The sequence below is a fragment of the Urocitellus parryii genome, chromosome 12 (assembly GCF_045843805.1).
Source record: "Urocitellus parryii isolate mUroPar1 chromosome 12, mUroPar1.hap1, whole genome shotgun sequence".
NCBI lineage: Eukaryota > Metazoa > Chordata > Mammalia > Rodentia > Sciuridae > Urocitellus > Urocitellus parryii.
The window spans coordinates 53195026-53218952 of NC_135542.1; the positions used below are offsets into that span (position 1 = coordinate 53195026).

General features: G+C 34.3%; 1 protein-coding gene and 1 pseudogene across 5 annotated transcripts in view; both read left to right on the plus strand.

Annotated features, from left to right (window-relative positions):
* The window catches only part of Ppp1cb (protein phosphatase 1 catalytic subunit beta), a 41327-nt gene that overhangs the window by 12402 nt on the left and 4998 nt on the right, over nucleotides 1–23927 (plus strand). For 4 of the 5 annotated variants that reach the window (XM_077792079.1, XM_077792077.1, XM_077792078.1 and 1 more), the window contains 5 exons: nucleotides 8295–8426; nucleotides 10954–11184; nucleotides 14016–14120; nucleotides 15893–15964; nucleotides 21535–21686. In XM_077792079.1, coding sequence (XP_077648205.1) covers nucleotides 8295–8426; nucleotides 10954–11184; nucleotides 14016–14120; nucleotides 15893–15964; nucleotides 21535–21686 — 692 coding nt within the window. Of the gene's footprint in view, nucleotides 1–8294; nucleotides 8427–10953; nucleotides 11185–14015; nucleotides 14121–15892; nucleotides 15965–21534; nucleotides 21687–23580; nucleotides 23644–23927 lie in introns of those variants that run through there. The other variant, XM_077792080.1, reaches the window with a different exon arrangement.
* LOC113196536 (elongin-C pseudogene) lies at nucleotides 11382–11724 on the plus strand (annotated as a pseudogene).

Here is a 23927-nt window from a genome sequence, read left to right on the forward strand (position 1 = left end):
ATCAAACACAAAACTATCCCACCGTTGGTAAAATGGCTTTCCTCACTTGACTAACAGATGAGCCAGTTGGAAGCTTTGATTGTGGTGTGTGTGTGTGTGTGTGTGTGTGTGTGTGTGTGTGAAGAAATTCTACTGTGATGAGCCAAATAAGTGCCTGACCTTATTCAAATAAATAACAAAATAAATTCCATTTTGGTCTTAAGCTCATCATTCAGGGTCCTTTTTTTTTTTTTACACTGAGTATGCACGGGTAATAAAAGTAAAATAAAATATCGTGGTATAGCAATAAGCATAACACTTGATGCTATCAAGTTATAGCTGCATCTCTGTAATACGTAGTACTCTGAACAGTAGTTCCACATGTGGTTTCTATTGCAGCTACTCAACTCTGCTGTAGTAGCATGGTAGCTCATTGATAATACATAAATAAATGAGAGTGGTTGTGTTTCAGTAAAACTTTATTTATTTACGGACATAGAAGTTTGAATTTCATGTATTTTTTAAAAACTTTATTATACAATGTAAAAATTTTTATGCGTAAAATGAAAGAACATTTTCTTTCATTTTGAATTTCCCCAGTCATTTGAAAAATGTGTATTCTTAGGTGACAGACCAGCCAGTAGCCTTAATGGGCCAGATTTGGCCTTCAGGCCTTATTTTACTAAATCCTGGTGTAATTTTTCCACCATTCTTATGTAAATATGTTGTATAGAGAGATTACCTTACTAGGATTTAGGAAACTTGGATTCCTACCAAAGTTGTGTTACTGATAAATAAAGTAAAATAATGAGGTTAGGACCCATGGGGCCTAATCCTTGGCAAGATATACCTCAAAATTTTTTACGTAATCTGAATTTCTAGTGTGTACCCAATAATCGCATTTTATGTGCTTCTCAGTTCTTTCTTAAGCAGCTATCCCATTGTTGAAGAGCAACCAACATAGAAAAGTTTTTAGGGGTTTTGATCTTTTGACAGAAGGGAAGCACAGTGTGAGCTCACCATCACCTTGGCTTTTTTCTTGGAGGCATTTCTTAGTTTGTGGCATAGGAGAAAAGATCCCCCCAAAAAATGTGGCAATCTAACTGATCTAGAAAAGATAGAAGTCTGGGGCTGCTAAAGTAGTTGAATCTTAATTCCAGAAGACAAGGGAATAACACAAAAACTAGCCTCAAAATCTGCAGTTAGACCAGGTACAGTGGCGCACACCTGTAATCCCAGAGACTTGGGAGGCTGAAGCAGGAAGATGGCAAGTTTGAGGCCAGCCTCTGCAACTTAGTGAAATCCTGTCTCCAAATTAAAAAAAAATAAATAAATAAAAAATAAAAGGCTGAAATGTAGCCAGTGGTAAAGCACTCCTGGGTTTAGTTCCCGGAACCAAAGGGAGGGAAAACCTGCAGTCCATTTACTCTGAAGTCATTAGCTGACTTCAAAGGTACACATGTACAAGAGAAGATCCTAAGAAAACCAACAGAAAACAGTAGCTGGGAACCTAAAGATCTGAGCAATTACCTTAGCATTCTCTTAGTGCTAGAGTTTTGAAGTTGAAACTTTACACCAAGTTAGAGAAACCTTGTTACATCCTAAGTTTTCTGCTGAGACTCTATTATGGCCACTCTCTATAGATTGTGGGCAGAACTGAAATAGAAGAGCTCTCAAGAAAATGTGGGTGAGTCATTGCTACTTTGCTAAAAGGAAACAACTCTTTGGAGGAAGACGTCACCTAGAATTTTACAGTGTTTCATTCATGATCCAGTATTTCACTCAGCAAAATGCTATAGCAAATGCTTAAAAGGACTAAAATTGACCAGAAACAGATCCACAGATGATTCAAGTATTAGAATTATCACACAGGGATTTTAAAATAATGATTAATATGCTCATAATAAAGAGGAAGAAGATAAAGAATTTGATCACACTTGGAAACTACTATAATAACAAAAATAAAATGACTACAACTCAGAATTTGGTTGTTGGGTAGTGTGCTAGGAAAAAAAAATTCAGTAGAACTTACTCATGCTGAGAGAACAAATGGAGGAAAAATGCAGAAAAGAGAATGAAAGATATGTGGGACCCAGTGGAAACATCTAATGTATAATAGGAGTCTCAGGATACAGTCAGAGAAGAAATACCAAGAAACAATGTATTCCTAAACCAGAGAAAGAAATGGAAACACAGGTTTTAAAAGCTCTGTGGCTTCCAGTCAGATAAATAGAAAACCATATTGAAATTAGTCATAGATTAATTGCCAAAAACTTAAAAGAAAAAGAGAAAATCAAAGAAAAGAAGTCTCCCTTCAAGAAACTTTAATAATATGGCTGATCTGTCACCTAAAACTATGGAAGCCAGAAAAGCATAGAATAGTTGCTTTTAAATACTGAAAGAAAAAATGATGTTAATATTAAATTTTAAATCTAGTGAGCATATCCTTCAAAAGTAAAAGTAAAATAAAGATAGCTAAAGCTGAGAATTTATTGTTAATAAACTGACACTAGAAAATACTATAGGAAGTTCTTTATGTTGAAAGAAAATAATGCCAGATAAAAACATAGAACTCCATAAGGAAATGAACAGTAAGAATAAGTAAACAAATCTATTTGAACTGTTTAAAATAGAAATTTGTGTCTTGTAAGGTTTAAAATATGTGAAAATGATAGGTAACAACTGTAGGACCACTAAATGAGAAATAAAAATATATAACTAGAAAAGTAATAGACAAGAAAGTGGAATAATACAAAATTTACTCCCAAGAAATGCCAAAAAGAAAGGAATAGGGAACAGATGGTAGTAAAGAATGATATGGGCCAAATTATATTGTTATATTATGTACATGTATGAATTTGTAACTGAATCCCACCATTATGTATAGTTATAATGCACCAATTTAAAAAATGGGGGGAAAGAACAGATGGGTCAAACCCAACTTTGTCAGCAATTATAGTAAATATGAAGGAGCAACTATTGAAATTAAGATAAAGCTCAGAAAACTTATATACTGTTTATAGGGGAAGTATTTTAAATGTAAGGACATGATGAATGGGTTAAAAAAAAAACAAGAAAAATAATATCATGCACCCATTAACCAAACTATATTTATGTTAGGAAGAGCTGTACACTAAGAAGTATCACTAAAGCATAATGCTTAGAGGGTAAATATAAGGGAAGATATAATAATCTTACATTTTTTTAATGTATCCAGTAATACAGACCTAAAGTAAAATAGAGTTGAAAGATTTAAAAGGTTGAAATAGATAAAACCCACAATCATATTAGGTTAATGTACTTTGTCAGTAACAGGTAGAACAAATAGGAAAAAAAATCAGAAGAGTATAGATTTGAACACCTCACTGGACCCAGGCTTTTCAAGTATGCATGGAACATTTGCTAAAATATACCATTTAATGTACCATAAAACAAATCTCAGTAAATTTGAAAGAAATCAAATTGCAGGCTTCATTTGTTGTAACTTAGAAATCAGTAATAGATGACAGCAGAATCCTTAGATAGTTGGAAATTAAGTAGTATTCTTTTACATATCTTATGGACCAAAAAGATCTAGCAACAAAAGTGATAAAATATGTTGAACAGAATGAAAAAGTATGTGTTAAGGTGTGTGTGATTGCAGCTAAAAACAGTGCTTAGAGGTTTATGTGTAGCTTAAAGTAAAAGTATTAGGGAAAAAAGGCTGGGCCTTAAGCTTCTATTTCAAAACAATAGAATAAGCAAATTATCATCAAAGAAAGTAGGAGTAGGGAAGTAATATAAAGCAGATATTTTTAAAAATGAAATTATTGGAAAGTATTAATTTTAAATCTAGAAAGGCTGGAAAAATTGAAAACATTACCATTATCAGTGAAGATAAAGGAAACATCACTATTAAAAGAGACCAACGAAGCAGAACAAATAAATGCAATATGTAATTTTGTACTCAAGGACAGGAAAATTCTGTAGAGGGCATGTTTGGAACCCTTGATAAAATTGTGGTATGTTCTTTTAAATATTTGTGTCAATGTTAAATTCCCTACACCAGAGAACTTGTATTGTGGCTATCAGAGAATATTTTTAGGAAATAGATACTGTTGTATTGAGGTATAAATGGGTGTGATATATGTAACCTATTCTCAAATGGTTCAGAGAAAGGCAATATGTGTATTTTTTAAAAAAGAATAGTATAAATGATGCTAATAAATTTGACATAAATAAAAAACTCATTTTGATTAAAATCGGAATGTTTATATTCCCACATTGTAAGGAAGGCTTTATAAAAAGCTGCATCATTTAAGACAGTGTGGTATTGATGTAAAAATAGATGAATAGTAATGGAGTACCAATATCCAGAAACAGACGGTTGTCTATGGTCACTTGATTTTCTACAGAGCTGCCATTGCAATTTAATGGAAGAAAGAATGATCTTTATGATAAATGGTACTGAATCAACTGGGTATCTGTATGGATAAAAATTAACCTTTCACCTCAAACTATATATACAATTAGTGTGAGATGGATTATAATATGAGAAATGGGCTATAACAATAAAGCATCTAGAAGGAATCACGAGATATTCCTAGTGAAGGTGAAGAAAGGATATCCAAATGGCATTAATCATATGAAAAGGTGCTCAATAACCTTAGTCATTAGGAAATGCAAAATTAAAATTTCAGTGAACACCAGTACATGTAAATTTAAAAATACCCATTGTTGGCAAAGATGTGAAGCACCAGTGTTGGTGGGATTATACATTGGAATAACCATTTTGGGAAATCACTGGTATCTGCTAAGTTAATTAAGCCTTCTGTGACCCATCAGTTTCACTCTTATACTATAGACATATCCAAGAGAAATAAATGTGCATGGATATTCAGAGCAGTCATAGTAACTCCAAAATGGAGATGATCCAAATAGAGTAGTAAACATATTGTGGTATATTCATATAATAGAATGCTTTGTTGCTAAAGAAAATTACATGGTTGGATCTAAATAAGTGACCATGGATATTACTGCTGATTAGAACATAAGGGTACCTTCAGGGCTGCAGGAAGAAGTATTCTATGTCTCAGTCTGATGGTTATTAAAGTGTATAATAGTTAAAAATTCATTGAGTTATACATGTAAAATTAGTATACTTTATTATTTGTATGTAACACCTTAAAATATTTTCTTTTTAGTAATAGTGTGGTAGATACTTACTGTGACAATTTACCAGGCTTGAAATAATTATATACTGAGATCCCCCCCCCACCCCGGTAAACTTTTGGTCCCAAAAGTCTATATGGCAAAGTGGAAAGGGTACTGGCCTTTGAGTTTTAAGACTGGTTCTAAATTGTTCTCTTCTGCTTTTCACTTCTTCAGTCTTGTAAAACCTGGATGTCAGTAACTAATCACTGTTACTGTATGGTGAAAGTAACTTTTTGATTCCTGGAATATCAAAAGGAATAAATGAAATGGTTGGTGCAAAGTGCTCTCTACCTTATTTTGCTGAACATTTGGCTAATTCTTTCTAAGATTTGGTCACTTATCAAAGACTTAACCTTTAGAAGAACCTTTAGTTTCTCTGACAGTATTTCATTGACTTTTAATTGATTGATTATGGAAACATGTTTTTTAGTGTCACCAAGAGGGGGGAAACCACTTCATACAGTCATATGAAGGTATTGATTACAAAATATCTCACAATTTTAGAGATATGATTGGAGGCAAATTACATCTTAGAATCAGTGAAATGTGAGATGTTTTTGTGCAGTTTCATTTTGGTAAATTTTAACTCTTATAGATTAGCATGATTGATAAAATTGAAGCATTTTAAAGCTCTGTAAAAATGTTAAGAGAAAGTAAAATAATAATAATGTGGATACTTTAAATGGACAGATTGAAGTGACTTACACTAGTCTTTTTACTTTCTTAATAATAATTGCCCTCAAGGGCTGGGGTTGTAGCTTAGTGGTAGAGTGCTTGCCTGGCACATGTGAGGCATTGGGTTAGATCCTCAGCACCACATAAAAATAAATAAATAAAGGTATTGTGTCTATCTAAAACTAAAAAAAATTATATATTTTTAAAAATTGCCATCAAGTTGCAACTAAATTTTGATAGCTTCTTTCTCCTCCTCCTCCTCCTCCTCCCTTCTCCTTCCTCCTTCTTCCTCCTCCTCTCTTCTCCTTCTCCTCTCCTCCTTTCTCCTCCTTCCTCCTCCTTCCTTCTCCTCCTTCCTCCTTCTTCCCCCTCCTCTCTCCTCCTCTTCCTTCCTCCTCCTCCTCTCCTCCTCCCTTCTTCTCCTCCCTTCTCCTCCTCCTCTCTCCTTCCTCCTTCCTCCTCCTTCTCCTCTCTTTCCTCCTCCTTCCTTTCTCCTCCTTCTTCCTCTTTTTCCTCCCCCTTCTCTTTCCTCCTCTGTCCTCCTCCCTCCTCTTCCCTCTTCCTCTTCCTCTTCCTCTTCCTCTCTCTTCCTCCCCCCCACCCCCCATTTTTGAGACAAGGTCTTACTATGTTGCCCCTGCTGGCCTTGAATCTGAAATTTTTCTGCCAAAGCTTTTTCAGTAACTGGCATTACAGGTGCACACCACCATGTCCTGGCTTTGAGTATTTTTTTTTAAATAATAACCAAGTGTTTCACTTATCTTGTCTATTGGTATTACATTTAACAACTAACACATAGTAGGCTTTCAAGTATTTGTTGAATGAGTTTTAATAAATTTTTAGAATAAAAAAAAAAGAAAAAAATTTTTTAGAATAGTCACTTTTAGCTGTTTATTTGTCATCTGAAAGCAACCAGAGGCCTTCAGTTCTTTAAGAGTGATACTAAAATTTTCCCCATGTAAAACTCATTTGATGTTAATAATTGTTTCTGAAGCCAGGCACAGTGGTATATGCCTGTAATCCCAGCAGTATGGTAGGCTGAGGCAGGAGGATCTGAGTTCAAAGCCAGCTTCAGAAATTTAGTGAGGCCCAAGCAACTCAATAAGACCCTGTCTCTAGATAAAATACAGAAAAGGGGCTGGGGATGCGATTTAGTGGTAAGCGCCCCTACGTTAAATCAATCCCCAGTACCCAAAAAAGAGAATTATTTCTGAATCTAAGCTAATATTCCAGATACTTAATTGAAGGTACAAAGCTAGATGTCTTTTCTGGTCTTGGATAACCGAAATGTTCATTAGAAACAAGTAATTGAAATTTGAGAGGTACTAGTAATGAAGAAGCTATGTTAAGTTCCTGTAATAAAAGCAGTTTTGTTGATTATTGAGTTTCGGAGATAGTCTTCTTAACTCCGGCATGTTTGCTAATACTCATTTGTACATTGCCTCCTTTTATCTCCTCCTTGTTACCTTTGTATTAATGGATTAATGAAATATACAGCTTTTAAATATGAGGTCCTGACTTCTTTAAGCCAGCCTTCTTGACCTGACAAAGGAATTGTAGCAATTTTTAGTAAGAAATGTGTGTACTTAATTATAAATGGAAAGTAATAGGGATGTGTAGAAATACAAATCTTTTTTTTCCTTCTTTTTGACTGTCACTTCAGTTAAGACTGAGAACTTAGTGTATTTAAAGATTAAAGGGAAAGAATCAATAGAGATTAATACAAAAGGGAATGATTACAAGTTTGGTACAGTAGGGCAAATAACTACCCTCTGTATGTACCATTCTATCACTGCAGAACTTACTAGAAATCATACTATTTTGCTTACTCATGTGAAAAAATGCTTTACTTCATGTAAATAGCCTTTTAGAGGTCTTAATATAATCTTATTATGAATATGATATAATAAAATTTAATGAACAATCTGGCACATTTTATGCTTTTTAATCATCAAATGGAAGTAGTGCTTGCTAAAATTCTTGGTGGCTGATAATATTTCAAGAAAGTATGTGAAGCTAAATCATTTACAGTAACTTTTAATCTCCCTTTCCTTATAGCTACTAAGTTCTTAGTGATGCTATTCTTGCCTCCTAGTAGATGCAGGACTTCTTTTGTTAAGCGAATAGGCCAAACCTTTGGAGGTGCTTTCTCTGAAACCTTTTAGGTCTCTTGGGCTGCTAGACCTCAAGTTGGCCACTGAAGAGCAAAGAAGAGGATTATATTTCATTGGCAACAGACTTGAGGAACTTTATTGGCTCTAGCAACATTGGAGATAGAAGCCAGAAATTATAGAATAACCTTCTCATTAGCCATAGGACACCAGTGGGGTAGTTAGCTCCTGTGTGACTCTTCTGAACCTCAAAATAGGGTCATAAGTTTTTTTTTTCAGGATTATTATTTTATGTATACACTTTAGAAAACTGACCATGTATTCATTGTTTATCAGTACGAGGATGTCGTCCAGGAAAGATTGTGCAGATGACTGAAGCAGAAGTCCGGGGCTTATGTATCAAGTCTCGTGAAATCTTCCTCAGCCAGCCTATTCTTTTGGAATTGGAAGCACCACTGAAAATTTGTGGTATGTAAATGGATAAAGTTGAAAGCAAGTCTTTCAAATCATGTTTTTCTTCCCATATTTATACTGAAACTTATATTTTCAATTATAAAACTGAAACTTTCATAAAATTATGTTATAGACAACAAAATATTTGTAGTATTACAACAGAAAAAAAGGTTCCAGAAATTCATAACAAATAAAGAGTCCTTAGAAGTAAGAAAACAACAGTATAATAAGAACAAAAGATACGAAGAGGCCAATCTTAGAAATAATAAAATGGCCACTACGCAAAGTCCTCACCCCGCTTAACTAATAATCAGTGAAATGCAATTTAAAACAAGTCCCAATCAGACAAGGAGGCCCATGCTACTTGGGAGGCTAGGGCCAAGGCTAGTCTGGGCAACTTAAATAAAAAGGGCTGGGGATGTAACTTAGTGGTAGAGCCCCTGCCTAGCATACTCAAGGCCCTGGGTTCAATCCCCAGTACCACTAAAAAATTAAAAATAAATAAAGCAAGTCTCTTATTCCAATCAGATTCCAAAAAAAAAAAAAAAAAAGGTCAAAGATTGATATTTAATGTTGTCAAAGATATGGAGAAATGGCATTCCAGTACACTACTATAGAATTTAGAGGATCAATACAGACCAGTATCCATGGTCTTCTAATTTTTTGTGTGTTTAAATTTATTTTGCAGATTATATTGGTTTATACATTGTATTTGTTCAGTGTCTTTTGGCCAAAAGCATATAAAGTTATGAGCTTAAGTCTAGTGATCTTGTTGTTAACAACCAGAAAAATTTTTGGATAGAAAGTAACAATTTTCTATCTTTCATGTAGCAGAAGGAAGTTGTTTAAATACTGTATCATACTGGCTTTTGCTTATATAATGCAAGTATTCTTTGAAGTGGTTATTAGTATATATGACATTGTTTTCATAGGCTTATATGCTTTTGCTCAAACAAGGATAGTTTGCTGTATGCAAAAAAATTCTCTCTGGCATATTTTTTAATCTATTTTTGTATTGTGTAACTTGTAGATACTTAATATGCTCCTTAAATGATTTTTATTCTCTTTCTTTGTGTGTTTTATATTAAATCATGCACCTGATATTACTTTGTATAGTGCCCAGCAAATAAGAGATATTTGTATTAATTGAATAAATTAATTAGCTTAGAGTAATACCTGTAAGAGGTAGACATTTAGAATTCTCTAGAAATGATCAATCCCTTTTATGAATTTAAGTGAAGCAAATGTAATTATTTATAGATGATCTTAAAATGATTTATTATTATGGGGCTGGGGATGTGGCTCAAACGGTAGAGCACTTGCCTGGCATGCATGCGGCGCTGGGTTCGATCCTCAGCACCACATACAAATAAAGATGTTGTGTCCACCCAAAAAAAAGTAAATATTAAAAAAAATGTTTTATTATGTTCCTCAATTTATGATAGGGTTATGTCCCAATAAACCCATGATAAATTGAAATATCTTAACTTAAAGATACATTTATGCTGCGTCTGGTGGTGCAGGCCTATAATCCCAGCAGTTTAGGAGGCTGAGGCAGGAAGATCATGAGTTCAAAGCCAGCCTCATCAAAAGCAAGTTGTTAAGCAACTCGGTGAGACCCTATCTCTAAATTAAATACAAAATAGGGCTTTGGTTGAGTGCCGCTGAGTTCAGTCCCCTCCAAAAAGAAGTATGAACTAAAAATACATTTATACACCTAACCTACTGAACATCAAAGCTTAACAACACAGTATGCTGTGAAATATAAGTTGTTAGCCTTATTGCATGGCCAACAACTGGGAGCTGCAGCTTATTGCTGCTGCCTGCCATCTCCAAAGAGTATTCACTAGCCTAGGAAAAGTATGGTTTCTACTAACTGATATTGCTTTTGCAGCATCATAAAATTATAAGTAAAACCATCATTAGTCAGGTACCACCTGTACTTTTTAAAGGTACTCTTTCAAAAGTATTTTTAATGTAAAAATAACTTAAAGGTATTAGAAGTTATTTATACTATGTATTTCATAGTTCTTACTATTAGATCAAAGTAAAAGTATTATATAGTAAGAGTAACTATATTAGCAGTTATATATGAAAAAGTTGCCCCCAAAGTTTGTGTCTTACAATATTAACATCCCACGGTTTCTGTAGGTCAGGAATTGGCACAGCTTTGCTAGTCCTCTGGTTCTGGGATAAGGATTGTCAAGGTTCAACAGTGAGAGGATTCAGTTTTTTATAGGCTGATAGACTGAGGGCCTCCGTTTCAAATGAACTATTGACCAGAGGCCTCCCTCAGTTCTTTGCTGTATGAGCTTCTCCATAGACCATTGACAGGGAAGAAGGTGTGAGAATGCAAGCAGAAGTCATGATCTTTTATATCCTAATCTTGGAAGTATTTGCCCATCTCATTTTTGTTGTTTCCTATAAGTCACAAGTCACTTGCTTAAGGGGAGGGGATCGCATAAGAGTTTGAAAACTGTTTTGTAGAAGCTGCTTGTGACAGTAATCAGTTTTTCTAAAACTCACTTTTTCTGTTTTTTAGGAGATATTCATGGACAGTATACAGATTTACTGAGATTATTTGAATATGGAGGTTTCCCACCAGAAGCCAACTATCTTTTCTTAGGAGATTATGTGGACAGAGGAAAGCAGTCTTTGGAAACCATTTGTTTGCTATTGGCTTATAAAATCAAATATCCAGAGAACTTCTTTCTCTTAAGAGGAAATCATGAATGTGCTAGCATCAATCGCATTTATGGATTCTATGATGAATGTAAGTAAAAATAAAAACTTAGAAAAGAAATTAATAGAGAAAGGGTCAGGCAGCTGGGGTAGGAGCTATGGTGGTGGTGGCGGGGGCAGGGGGGGCGCATGGTGGTGGGATGACACAGGGTTATTTATAGTGGCCACAGGGTTAAAAAGAAACACTAAAGTTCCTAGGGAACCAAAGTAAAATTTTGTAAGAACAAAATGGATAAAGAGGAGAGAACCTCTGGTGGCTGTGAAAGTCCTGATGCCATACATGTCAGATTGATATCTTCTGATGGTCATGAATTTATTTAAAAAACAAAAAACAGTGCACTAACATCAGGAACAATTAAAGCCATGTTGAGTAGCCCAGGTCATTTTTCCAAAAATAAAACCAGTGTATTCAGTTTTAGAGAGATTGCTTTTCATGTGCTATCAAAAGTATACTATGTATTTTACTTACAAGGTTTGCTACATTAACTGCTCCACCAAGGTTCCTGAATTCCCAAATGCACCCAAAATTTCCCTGGAACTACTGATAGCTGCAAAATTCCTGGATTATTAAGTAAATTGTAATACAAACTGTTTAAAAAACAAATAAAAAAAACATGAAAGAAAAGTAATTAATAGAAACATCTTCTTAATAATTTTCCAGATCAAAGGAATTCCTCCAGTTCAAAGTTTTTTAAAACTAAAAAACAGAGGCCTAAGAAAGGAAACCTGAAACTGGGAACCATATTACTAATGAAATTAGTTTCTTGAGATCTCCTTGGTCATGTTGTTTCAGATTGACTGTAGTTTCCTTAGGTGAAAAGGTCCTGTTTTAATAATTAGTTTACCTAGTAAGGTATCCAAGTGAAACAGGTCTCTATCAGTAGTGGCTTCAGGTTTTCTAACGTCCAGAAGTTTTTAGCTCACAGCATTCTTGTGATATGACCAAAGCTCTCATTAGCACTGTGTCACAAGAACTATTGAGACATTCTGTGAAACTATTTAAAAGTCAAAAGTATGCAGGCATAGTGGTGCATGCCTGTAATCCCAGCACATCCAGTGGCTGATGCAGGAGGATCACAAGTTCATGGCCAGACTCTGCAACATAGACCCTAAGCAACTTAGTGGAACCCAGTCTCAAAAGAAAAAGTAAATAAAAAGGGTTGAGAATATAGTTCAGTGATGAAGTTCCTCTGGGTTTAGTTCCTGTTAATCCTCCCCCCACAGAAAAAAAACAGGTCAAATTTTATTATTAGAATTTTAATCTATATTTACAAACCCAGAAAGATACTGAATACTCTGGGGTATCCTTATTTTATTGTGCTCTTTTTCATCAGTAGGAAATAATTGATTTATGTTCTGTAGTAGTATTTCCAAGTATTATTATTATTATATTACCCTACTATATTCAAATTTTGTCTGTTAGTTTTGTTAGATTGACTGGGAGTGAGTATGTTTGGTTAATTACAATTTGGAATCAATTATGGTAATTTTCTAATTGAATTTATTCTTTTTTTTTAATTGTAGCATTCCCCATTAGAATCTCCTCTTGCTTTTTTCCATCTTTAAATATGGTAGAGTCTAATTAAACTTGTATCTCCTTGATTTATGTAATGATTTGACAAGTGTTTGAGGACAATATATATGTGTGTATACATGTGTACACATACACACACTACACACACACCAGTCACTTCTGAACACTGGGGATATAGCAGTACATCAGACAGATAACCTATTTTCATGGAGCTTATGTTCTAATGGGAATGATTCTGTATTTGGTTTTATATTATATTTTTAGTTATATAATGTAATGCATAGTTTGACTTGTTGAAAGCAGACCTGTAGAAGGGAAGTAGGTTAAGAACATGAAATCACATCTTTTTCAAGCTATATAAGGATTAGAAGTATATAGGTGTGTTCTTAAAATAGAGGTATGAATATTCTTGACAATAAAAGTGACATCAAATGGAATAATGCATGGGAGACAGCTTGTAAACAGTGCTTGGAGTTACACTTACTCATTAAGAGATAGGCTGTAGCCTAAAAACATAGGAGATTAGTACCTGTGTCTTTCATCCCTTTCCTGGTAGTTGAACTTAAAGCCAAATCAGGAAAATCAAGTAAGTCTTAAAAAGGTGAACATGCACTTGAGGTCATCTTTGTTATAGCTATTTAAGCTAGGCTACAGGAAAATTATAGCCTTTATGTTGTTGCACTTGCTATAGTGCCAAGATGTAATTCACTCAAAAGTGAATACCAAGTTAAGCACTTGTAAATTTTTCTTTTTTGGCAGTTAGTTTATACTTTTCCTTAGTGCATTAGAGTTAAAAATGGACCCCTTTCACTTCTGCTTACTCACTTGGCTAGGTATTTAGTGCTAAAGTTGAAGGAAAAAGATGAACCAATACCTATTAGGCTATTTCTAAACTTCTTAAATTATAGTGATCTTAAAAGACAAAAATTACAATTTAGAATCAATTATGGTAATTTTCTAATTGAATTTATTCTTTTTCTGTGTTTGATGTGTTTGTTTCATAAAACACCCAACAAAATCTTGCAAGTCTTTGTAACTTTACTGAAGGTGCTAGTGTTTAATATATTTGTTACCTTTTTTGAAGTGTTAAACTTAGTACTCTTTTTTTTTTTTTTTTTCCTGGCTTTGCAGTGCTTGGGTTGAAACTCAGGGCCTCACATGTAGTAGACAAGTGTTCTACCACTGAGCTACATTCTGAGCTCATCAAACTTATTTTTATGTAACTTGTACATCTAGGGGGAAAGTGCTGGTTAAGCAAAAGAGAAAATTGAAATCATTATGGGAAAATCTTTTAGATTTTTTAATTTATTTGCTTGTTCTTTTTACAGGCAAACGAAGGTTTAATATTAAATTGTGGAAGACCTTCACTGATTGTTTTAACTGTCTGCCTATAGCTGCCATTGTGGATGAGAAGATCTTCTGTTGCCATGGAGGTAGAGTAATAAATTTGCCTTAGGAGTTTTCCTTATTGTTCCCTAACTCAGAAAAGACCTATAATAATTAGAATGCTATGGGGGAACAAAGTAGTACTTATGTGAAAACTGAAGCAATTAAAACTGTATTAAGCATAGCTAAAACAATTGGAAATTTGTGATATGTATGAGTAATGAAATTTTAATTCTTTAAAAAATTTCTCATAAAAAAAGGATAACTAGAAGTTGTGGTTTTTGTTTGTTTGGTTTAGTTTTTAAATGTCTTGTCTTTGCCTCTATTTGTTTTGTGGTGCTCAGGATCAAACCCGCAGCTTTATACATGTTGGGCAAGTGCTCTACAAGTAAGCTGCATCCCCAGTCTGTCAGTAAAAATTAGGTGATCATTATTTTCTTGCCTATGTAAATACCTTTCATCAGAATCCAAAAGTAATTGAACTTAATTTTTACATATTAAAAGTGCAGCTTTGTGCAGTGTGTCTCCTTGTCCTAAAAGTAATTTCTTGGTAGAATGTAAGTTATTTTATATGATTTGAATTTGTAAAAATTCATTGGAATAACTAACATGACTAGCGCTTAGGTAGATGTGTAATGGATCATCTTGAAGAATTTTTAAGATCTATTAATAAAATATATTTAAGAAACATTAAGTAATAAATGATTTAATAGCGTCAGTACTTCTAGAGACAGTACATTATTATGAGAAACCAGAAAAGGGAGAAAAGTGTAGAGCACGTGTTTATGGAGGCCTGAGTTTTAGAGGGTAAATGGACTTCAGAGAAGTGAAAAGGACTTGAGACAGTCTGTGTGTTGTCTAGTTTAGGGAATGTGTGCCTGATTAGAATGTCAAATACACATTGGGGAATGATGAGATAAGACTAGAGATTTGAAAACTGAGCAAAGGAGTTTGTTAAATGGTTTAATAACAGTATCAGATTTTGGATAGGGAAGTAATTTAATGAAAATAATTGAGGGGCTGGGATGTGGCTCAAGCAGTAACATGCTCACCTGGCATGCGTGGGGCGCTGGGTTCGATCCTCAGCACCACATTAAAATAAAATAAAGATGTTGTGTACACCGAAAACTAAAAAATAAATATAAAAGAAAAGAATTGAGAAAATTTGTTTTCATCACTATATGGAAAGAGTTACACTGGAAAAATGCTGAAAAGACAAATGCACTTGATTAGGCTTAAGGCAATAAATGGTTTATTTTCTAACAACATAATTCATTATATTGAGACATGTTTTCCAGTAGGTATTAAACATTTAAGGGATTATTGTTCTTACACATTGGTATAGCTAAGAATAGAAATACAGCAGTATGAAATGTAATGTTTAGCTTTGTTCTTTGTGATGACATTTGGATTGCCTACCAGAGAGAATTAATAGCTTATGTTTATATACTACAAATATTTTCATGTGTTTTTTATTGTTTATTCTTCTGGTCAGCAGATCCTGCCTTCATGAAAATAATGAGCATGTTAGAGTGGGATGTGAGGAAAGATTCTTAGGGAACCAATGAGGCATTTTAACTTGGGAGTAAAAATGTTTAAGATTAGATAGTTCATAAAGTGGCAAGTGGTAGGAAGGATTGTAATTAAGTGTCTTTGTACAAAGGACAAGGAATGGTTGGAAAGAAAGGGGATCTTTCCTTGAGAAATTTTTTGAAATATAATAAACAGAACTTCATTTCCTTGGTAGGAAAGATAGAGAAGACAACATAATGATAATGTTCTGTTACATCAGGATTATGTTTCATCTTTTTATTTATAGGACTATCACCAGACTTGCAATCTATGGAGCAGATTCGGAGAATTATGAGACCCACTGATGTCCCTGATACAGGTACATATGTAAAGAAGTTTGTTTTGTGTAAAATGTTGACATATTTGAACCTAATTATATTTAGTGGAAGTAGGATTGATTTAATAAATAATAGAGACCACTTTTATAGTCAGTAAGCTAACTTCAGAGTATTCTCATTAATCATTCCCCAAAATGTATGACTTTTAAAATTTTATGCAACCTTAATGTGGTTCTTTCAAATGTATCACAAAAAAAGATCTTGCTGTTGATTCCACTTACTTTTCTAAGTTCCCTCATTCATACCTTTTAAATTGCCGGGCATGGTGGCACACACCTGTAATCCCATTGGTCCTGAGATGGAGGATCTTGAGTTCAAAGTCAGCCTTAGCAAAAGCGAGGTGGTAAGCAACTCAGTGAGACCATGTCCCCAAATAAAATACAAAATAGGGCTGAGGAATGTGGCTCAGTGGTCGAGTACTCCTGAGTTCAATCCCTGGTACCAAAAAAATAAAATACAAAAAATCCCTATTAATCCAAAGATTTTAGTTAAAGTTAGCCAAGGATAGTTGTCTTCTTTGTTATTTTTTGCATCATCTGTATTTCATTCAAACTTTTAGAGCCCTGAAAGCTCTAGAGACATGGTTGATTTTTTGAAAATTATATATGAAGTTTATTAAAAATTTTTGTGTAAATTATTGACTATTCCAACATTAAGAACAACTAATGAGTCAAGTAGGGGAAAAGCAAATAAGTCTAGTTGATGATACAATGCTGAATTAACAAATGAGCCTGGTGTAACTTTATAAATAGATGATAGGCATAGTTTTAACATCTCTATTGGTTTTAAAACATTGCTCAGGGCTGGGGCTGTAGCTCAGTGGCAGAACACTTGCCTAGCAAGTGTGAGGCACCGGGTTCAATCTTTAGCACCACATAAAAATTAAGAAATAAAATAAAGGCATTCTATCCATCTACAACTATAAATTAAAAAAAAATATTGCTCATATTTGAGTATCTAACCATGGCATTTGTATTGTAAAATGCCACTGAATTGAATGTAGTTAAATTCCTCTGCTTCCTCCTGTGAACTTTTGGTTAAGCCAATATGTCCCATTGTCCTATATATAGGACACTTAAAAAACTTAAAATGAATAATTTATAGGACTTGGAATTCTCCTGCCTTGCTTTCTTATTTATTTTTATTTATAGTTTTTATTTTTTCATATTTTAAAAAAATTTTAATTGATTTTAAAAAATAAATGACAACAAAATGCATTACAATTCTTATTACATATAGCACAATTTTTCATATCTCTGGTTATATATAAAGTATGTTCACACCAATTCATGTTTTCATACATGTACTTTGGATAATGATGTCCATCACATTCCACCATCCTTGCTAATCCCCTGCCCCCTCCCTACCCCTTCTACTCCTTTGACTGATCTAGAGCTTGTCTATTCCTCCCATGCTCCCTCTCCCTACCCCACTATGAATCAGCCTCCTTGTATCAGAGAAAACATTTGGTGTTTGTTTTGGGGGGGATTGGCTAACTTCACTTAGCATTATCTTCTCCAGTGCCATCAATTTACCTGCAAATGCCATGATTTTATTCTCTTTTATTGCTGAGTAAAATTCCATAGCTTATATATGCCACATTTTTAATCCATTCATCTACTGAAGGGCATCTAGGTTAGTTCCACAGTTTAGCTTTTGTGAATTGTGAGCCAAGTACCAAAAAACCAAATAACCCAATCAATAAATGGGCCAAGGATCTAAACAGACACTTCTCAGAAGAGGATATACAGTCAACAAATACATGAAAAAATGTTCAACATCTTTAGCAATTAGAGAAATGCAAATCAAAACTACTCTAAGAAATCATCTCACTCCAGTCAGAATGGTAGCTATTATGAAGACAGACAACAAAAAGTGTTGGTGAGGATGTGAGGAAAAAGGTACATTCATACATTGCTGGTGGGACTGCAAATTGATGCAGCCAATATGGAAAGCAGTATGGAGATTCCTTGGAAAACTGGGAATGGAACCACCATTTTACCCAGCTATCCTCAGTCTATACTCAAAGGACTTAAAAACAGCATACTATAGGGAGAATCACAGTCCTGTCTCACGTTCTGAATAGCTAAGATTACAGGCATGTACCACCAGGCCCAGCAATTTTATTAATTTTTTTAATGGGATGATAGTACATAATGGGTTAAAACATTTATGTGTTGTGTTCTCTGATAACAAATGCATGTGGATTTTCAAACCATAATAAGTTCTTCAATACCAACTGGTGTCTGGTTAATTTCTGGTGCTAACTTCCAGAATTAGCACAAATTCCACACGTTAAGGGCTCCATTCCACAAGACTATCCCCACTTCAGACAACAGCTACATGTGGAGTCCTCAGGTGACCCACACTTACACCCACCTATCGGTGAATTCAGGACATCCTCCTTTTCTGATACATTTGCTTCTTCATTATAAAGGTTATAACTGAGGAGCAGCCAAATGGAAGAGATAAACAGGGAAAGACATTGTGGGCAGGTAGCCCAACTTCTGGGCCCTCTCCAGGCATGTCTCCTTCCCAGCATGTCAGCGTGTTCATCCACCCAGAAGCTCCCCAAGTTGTGTTGGTCTACAGTCTTTTTAATATAACTTTATTTTCAGGCCTGAAGTGGTAAGAGAAGAAAAGGGCTAAGAAATCCAACCCTGTGCTCACATGGTTGGTCTTTCTGGTGAACAGCACTTATCCTGAAGTTTTTTAGAAACCCCTTTATGAATCATCTTATTACCATAGAGTCAGAAGGGCCTTGTTACAGAAAACAAAAGATAACTCAAATTGCAAGGGTTTTGGGAGATCTGTGCTAGGACAAAATGGCAACAAAGACAAAACATCATTTTATTACATCACACTTTTATACTACTATTAAAAATATTAACATTAGTAAAACTGCCCTTTCCCTGTTTCTGCCAAAGACTTTTTTTTTAAACAAAATTATTTTATTAATCATTCCATTATTACTTATGTAATCAGATCTCCACTTATTGGATTCATCAGTTCTCAGCAAATTTAAACATATTCACCATGGAAATTGGGGTAAGAGAGGGACTCAGAATTCTATTAGGAACATAACTGTATATGGAAAAAAAAGTCATAAACTTTCTGATGAGGATTATTTGTAATTTTTTAAAAGGGAGATGAAAGTTTGAGCTGAATAGTAACCAAGTAAGTTAATTTCCTAGAGACTCGAAGACAGCTAGGCATTAAAAATTATTCATTGTTCAGTACCTGAGTAAAACAAGGTTAAACCTCTAAATTGGACTTCACTTGCATTTAGTTGTTCATTTTGAAGTATCGTTGGATTGTTTTGTTCAGTGTACTGAAAACTTGATAGTATCACTCTAAATGCAGTTCACGACTACACATTAGCCATTATAAATGGTTGTACAGTCCTCTGATATCAGTAGGCCATCTCAAACACTGAATGTTGTAATGTTACTTCACTACATATATCAATAGCTTACTTGTATCACTTATCAAAGTGAAAAGTGTTGAATGTCACCACAGATTTTGATTATAATTATTGAATGTTTGACTAACCCTAATAGAATTTTGTCTTTAAATAACATTTTAAAATAAGATATTATATATATATATATATATATATATATATATATATTTAGTTGTTTATACTTTTTTATAGTTCAGATATAAATCAGTGACATTAAGATTCTATTTTCAGTATATTTTAATGGAAATTTCTGAGATGCTGAAAAACGGTTATTTTGATCTTTGGTGTTCTGTGCAGGCTTCAGAAATTAAATTTATAAATTAACACAGTCTTTGAAATAGTATCCTAATTGATCGTGGTGCTTATTCATTAATCATTGAATCTTGACTCCAGGTTCTCTTGTTTCGTTGTTTTGGTGGTAATACTAAGGCCTGAACGAACAGGCACTCTGCCACTGAGCTGTAGTTCAACCCTTTTTTATTTCTATTTTGAGACAGGGTCTTGCTAAGTTACCCAGGCTGGCCTCAAACTTTCAATCCTGCCTTACCCTCTCAGAGTTACCAGCACTACAGATATATGTCCCCATGCCAGACTAAAGAATTTTAGATTCTTATTGTTACTATTGTGTTTCACTTTTTATACAACAGACTATCACATTTCCCAAATCTTAAGTAACTGTATTTTAATTTTGTATAGTTTTGTTGTCACTCTGAAATTATGAATTCTTAATAATTTAATGAATTCTTAATGGTTTTCTGCTCACCGCTTCATCCTTGAAAACAGACTAGAATGTAGAAGCATTATAGAAGACTGGAAGTGTGTGTGGTTTTTCAAGAGTCATCATCAGTCATAAATAATGACTAAAAACCCATAGGTTTTTGTGTGCTGGTAGATTTCTTAAAACATCATAGTGAGAGCTTAGTAAAAAATAATTATTACTATTATTATTCAAACATTAAGTAATTATTATTATTGCCTACCTAATGTTTGAATTCCTCAAGATTTCGTTTAGTAGTCTTTATATTCCCAAAAGTAATCTGAGTCACCCCTATGATTTCTACTAGTATTACTATCATGAAGATATCCAGATAAATATTTTTGTCCTGAACTCTTTTTTTTTTAAAGGGAGGGAGAGAGAGAGAGAGAGAATTTTTTTAATATTTATTTTTTAGTTCTCGGCGGACACAACATCTTTGTTGGTATGTGGTGCTGAGGATCGAACCCGGGCCGCACGCATGCCAGGCGAGCGAGCTACCGCTTGAGCCACATCCCCAGCCCTTGTCCTGAACTCTTGCTAGACCCAGATCATTACTAGAGTCAAGGGTTTGATCCGAGTTTGTTCCTTCACTTTTTTTTTTAAAGTCCTCCAGGCCTCAAGTGTATATTAGCCCTATCAAATATAGCAACTTATTTAAAAACTTTAGTGTGTTGGTGACTCAGGGTTAGATAAAATATGCAAATGGAATAGAACACAATACTCAGAAACACAGTTTGTGTCTTTTTTTATTTTAAAAAATATATGTTGTGTGTGTGTGTGTGTGTGTGTGTATTAGTTGTAGTTGAACACAATACCTTTATTTTATTTATTTATTTTTATGTGGTGCTGAGGATTGAACCCAGTACCTCACACATGCTAGGCAAGCACTCTACCACTGAGCCACAACCCCAGCCCTCACAATGTATGTCTTAAGGAAAGGATAAACTATTCATGGAATGATGCTGATCATCTGGTTATTCAGGTGGAAAAACTATACACAGATTTTCATATATTGTTGTGCTCAGAGTGTGCTATATACATATTTCCTATATGTGGAAAATAGTGGAAAGTACTACCTTAAAAAACTAGGCAAGATTATATTTGCATAGTTGCTTTATAAGACAGATGGGCGTACCTTGGGGACAAGTGATTTGCCTTGTTTATTATAGGAAATACAGAACATGTCTTTTTTTAATTTAAGGAAATAAAACATTTTGTGAGGGTAGAAGTGAAATGTGATGGGCCATGTTTTTTACAGGGTGTGAGGGTAGAAGTGAAATGTTATGCTTTATCCTAACTTGTATTTTTCATTACTGTATTGTTCTCTAAAGGTTTACTCTGTGATTTGCTGTGGTCTGACCCAGATAAGGATGTTCAAGGCTGGGGAGAAAATGATCGTGGTGTTTCCTTTACTTTTGGAGCTGATGTAGTCAGTAAATTTCTGAATCGTCATGATTTAGACTTGATTTGTCGAGCTCATCAGGTATGAAAGAAGACTCGTGGATATTTTATTATTTGTTAACTTCATACAGCCCTTTCATTTTATTTTCAAGGAAACATCTAAAAAAGCTCAAGTGACTTAGTATAAGGAAAGCAATAGGAGAAGCAGAGCCAGTACTAGATTTCACAGTTGATAGTTGATCTGTTAACCTTATCTTGCCCTACATGAAATGTTTGAAAAGAATGTTTTTGTACACAGTATAGTGCAACCCCATCAACATTTTCAGTGCTTTGCTGAAGCTTTCTATATGATGTCTAGTTTTTTAATGTGGTCTTTATATATTATGGACAATAGTCAAATGTTATCCTTAATTATGTGGATATTGTTTTTTGATAATGACAAACTACACTATAAAAAATGAAACATTGAAGAATTAGATTTTAGACTGGATATTAGATATCAGAATGTGGGGCTGGGGATATAGCTTAGTTGGTAGAGTACTTACCTTACATGCATAAGGCCCTGGCTTCAATCCCTAGCTCTGCACCCCCCCCCCCAAAAAAAAAGGATATCAGAATGTGATCATTGTATTAACTGTGACACAATCATTGTTATGTAAGAAAAATTCCCATGTTTTCCAAACATAACTAGTGTAAAATAAATTGATCAAAAGCGGGGCTGGGGTTGTGGCTCAGTGGCAGAGTGCTCGCCTAGCATGCGCTAGGTACTGGGTTCAATTCTCAGCACCACATAAATATAAAATAAAGATATTGTGTCCACCTAACACTGAAAAATAATTTTAAAAAATTGATCGAAAGGCATTTTGGATCTTTCTTGGCTAGGAATATATCTCATTGGTAGAGCACTGGCATAGCATGGTGGAGGCCATGTGTTCTATCCAAAGCACTGCAAGAAAAAAGAAAGAAAATGGAGAGGAAAAATGAGAATCTTTCTTGGCCACATTTGAGGTTACTGAGTTTTTTAAATTTACAAATATATTAAGATTCCTTGTTATCGATGTATTAAAGCAAAATTTATTAAATTCATTCTATACTGTTTATAGTACTTTCTTTTTCTTTAGGTTTTATTCCCCACGATGCTTGCCTAGTTCTCTTTCTTTGTGTAATCCTAAGTGATAAACAAAAATGACTGTTTTCTTCTCCTCTGTATGTTATATATATATGTATCACATGTTTTGCTTGTCATTCTATTGAATGAAATTCCCTTTTGGCTTTTGACTGTCTTTTAATCAGTAAGTATTCTATTTATAATTTTGACAATTAAGCATTCTGTTAGGTTTCAGAGCAGACTTGCTAATAACTTTCCTAACTAAAATCCACACTGATAATTATTTTTCCAATTGTATGCTTTTATTCAGTGGTCTTAATACATGTAGGTTATGATTTTTAAAGCTCAAGTTATTGAACTATCTAGTTTGTTTGCTGTTTTCTAGAAACTTCCCAAATCCTGTTCTACTTGGTTTTTGGTTTTGGTTTTGTTTTCTTGGCAGTACTGAGGGATTGAATCCAAGAGTGCTCTACCACTAAGCTGCATCTCCAGCTTTCTTTTTATTTTTTATTTTGAGGGGGTTTGGCTAAGTTGACGAGGCTGGCCTTGAACTTGAGGTCCTCCTCCCTCTCTCTCTCCCTATCTGTGAGATTACAGGCATGTGCCATTACACCTGCCGTTCTGCTTGTTTTTAGTCATGTTGTTTCAACAGTTGAGGCTTATAATAAGAAATAACACAAACTTCACATTTGCTTTAAAAAAGTGTTTGAAAGAATAAACAAACAACTAAGAAACATAATACTGAGTGCCAAGCACTACTATGAGCTGGGGGTAGAAGAGGTGGCCACAGTTTTTAATATTTTTTTAGTTGTTGATAGATCTTCCTTCCTTCCTTCCTTCCTTCCTTCCTTCCTTCCTTCCTTCCTAGAATCGAACCCAGTGCCTCACACATGCCAGGCAAGTATGCTACCACTAAGACACAGTTCCAGCCCGAGGTGGCCACAGTTTTAATTGAAATGGATAATATTGAAATCTTATCATAAGGTAAATGTCAACAGAAACATGTTCCTAAAACTGAGGTAGGAGTTATTTTTAAAAGTAAATTATTTTGGAGCTCTTTTTTATATTAGCAAACATTGTAGTGCAATTTTGCTTGTTGAAGGATATCTAAAATAGACTTCAAAAGGTAATCTTCTGGGCTGGGGTTGTGGTTCAAGTGTTAGAGTGCTCACCTAGTATGCGTGAGGCACTGGGTTCAATCCTCAGCACCACATA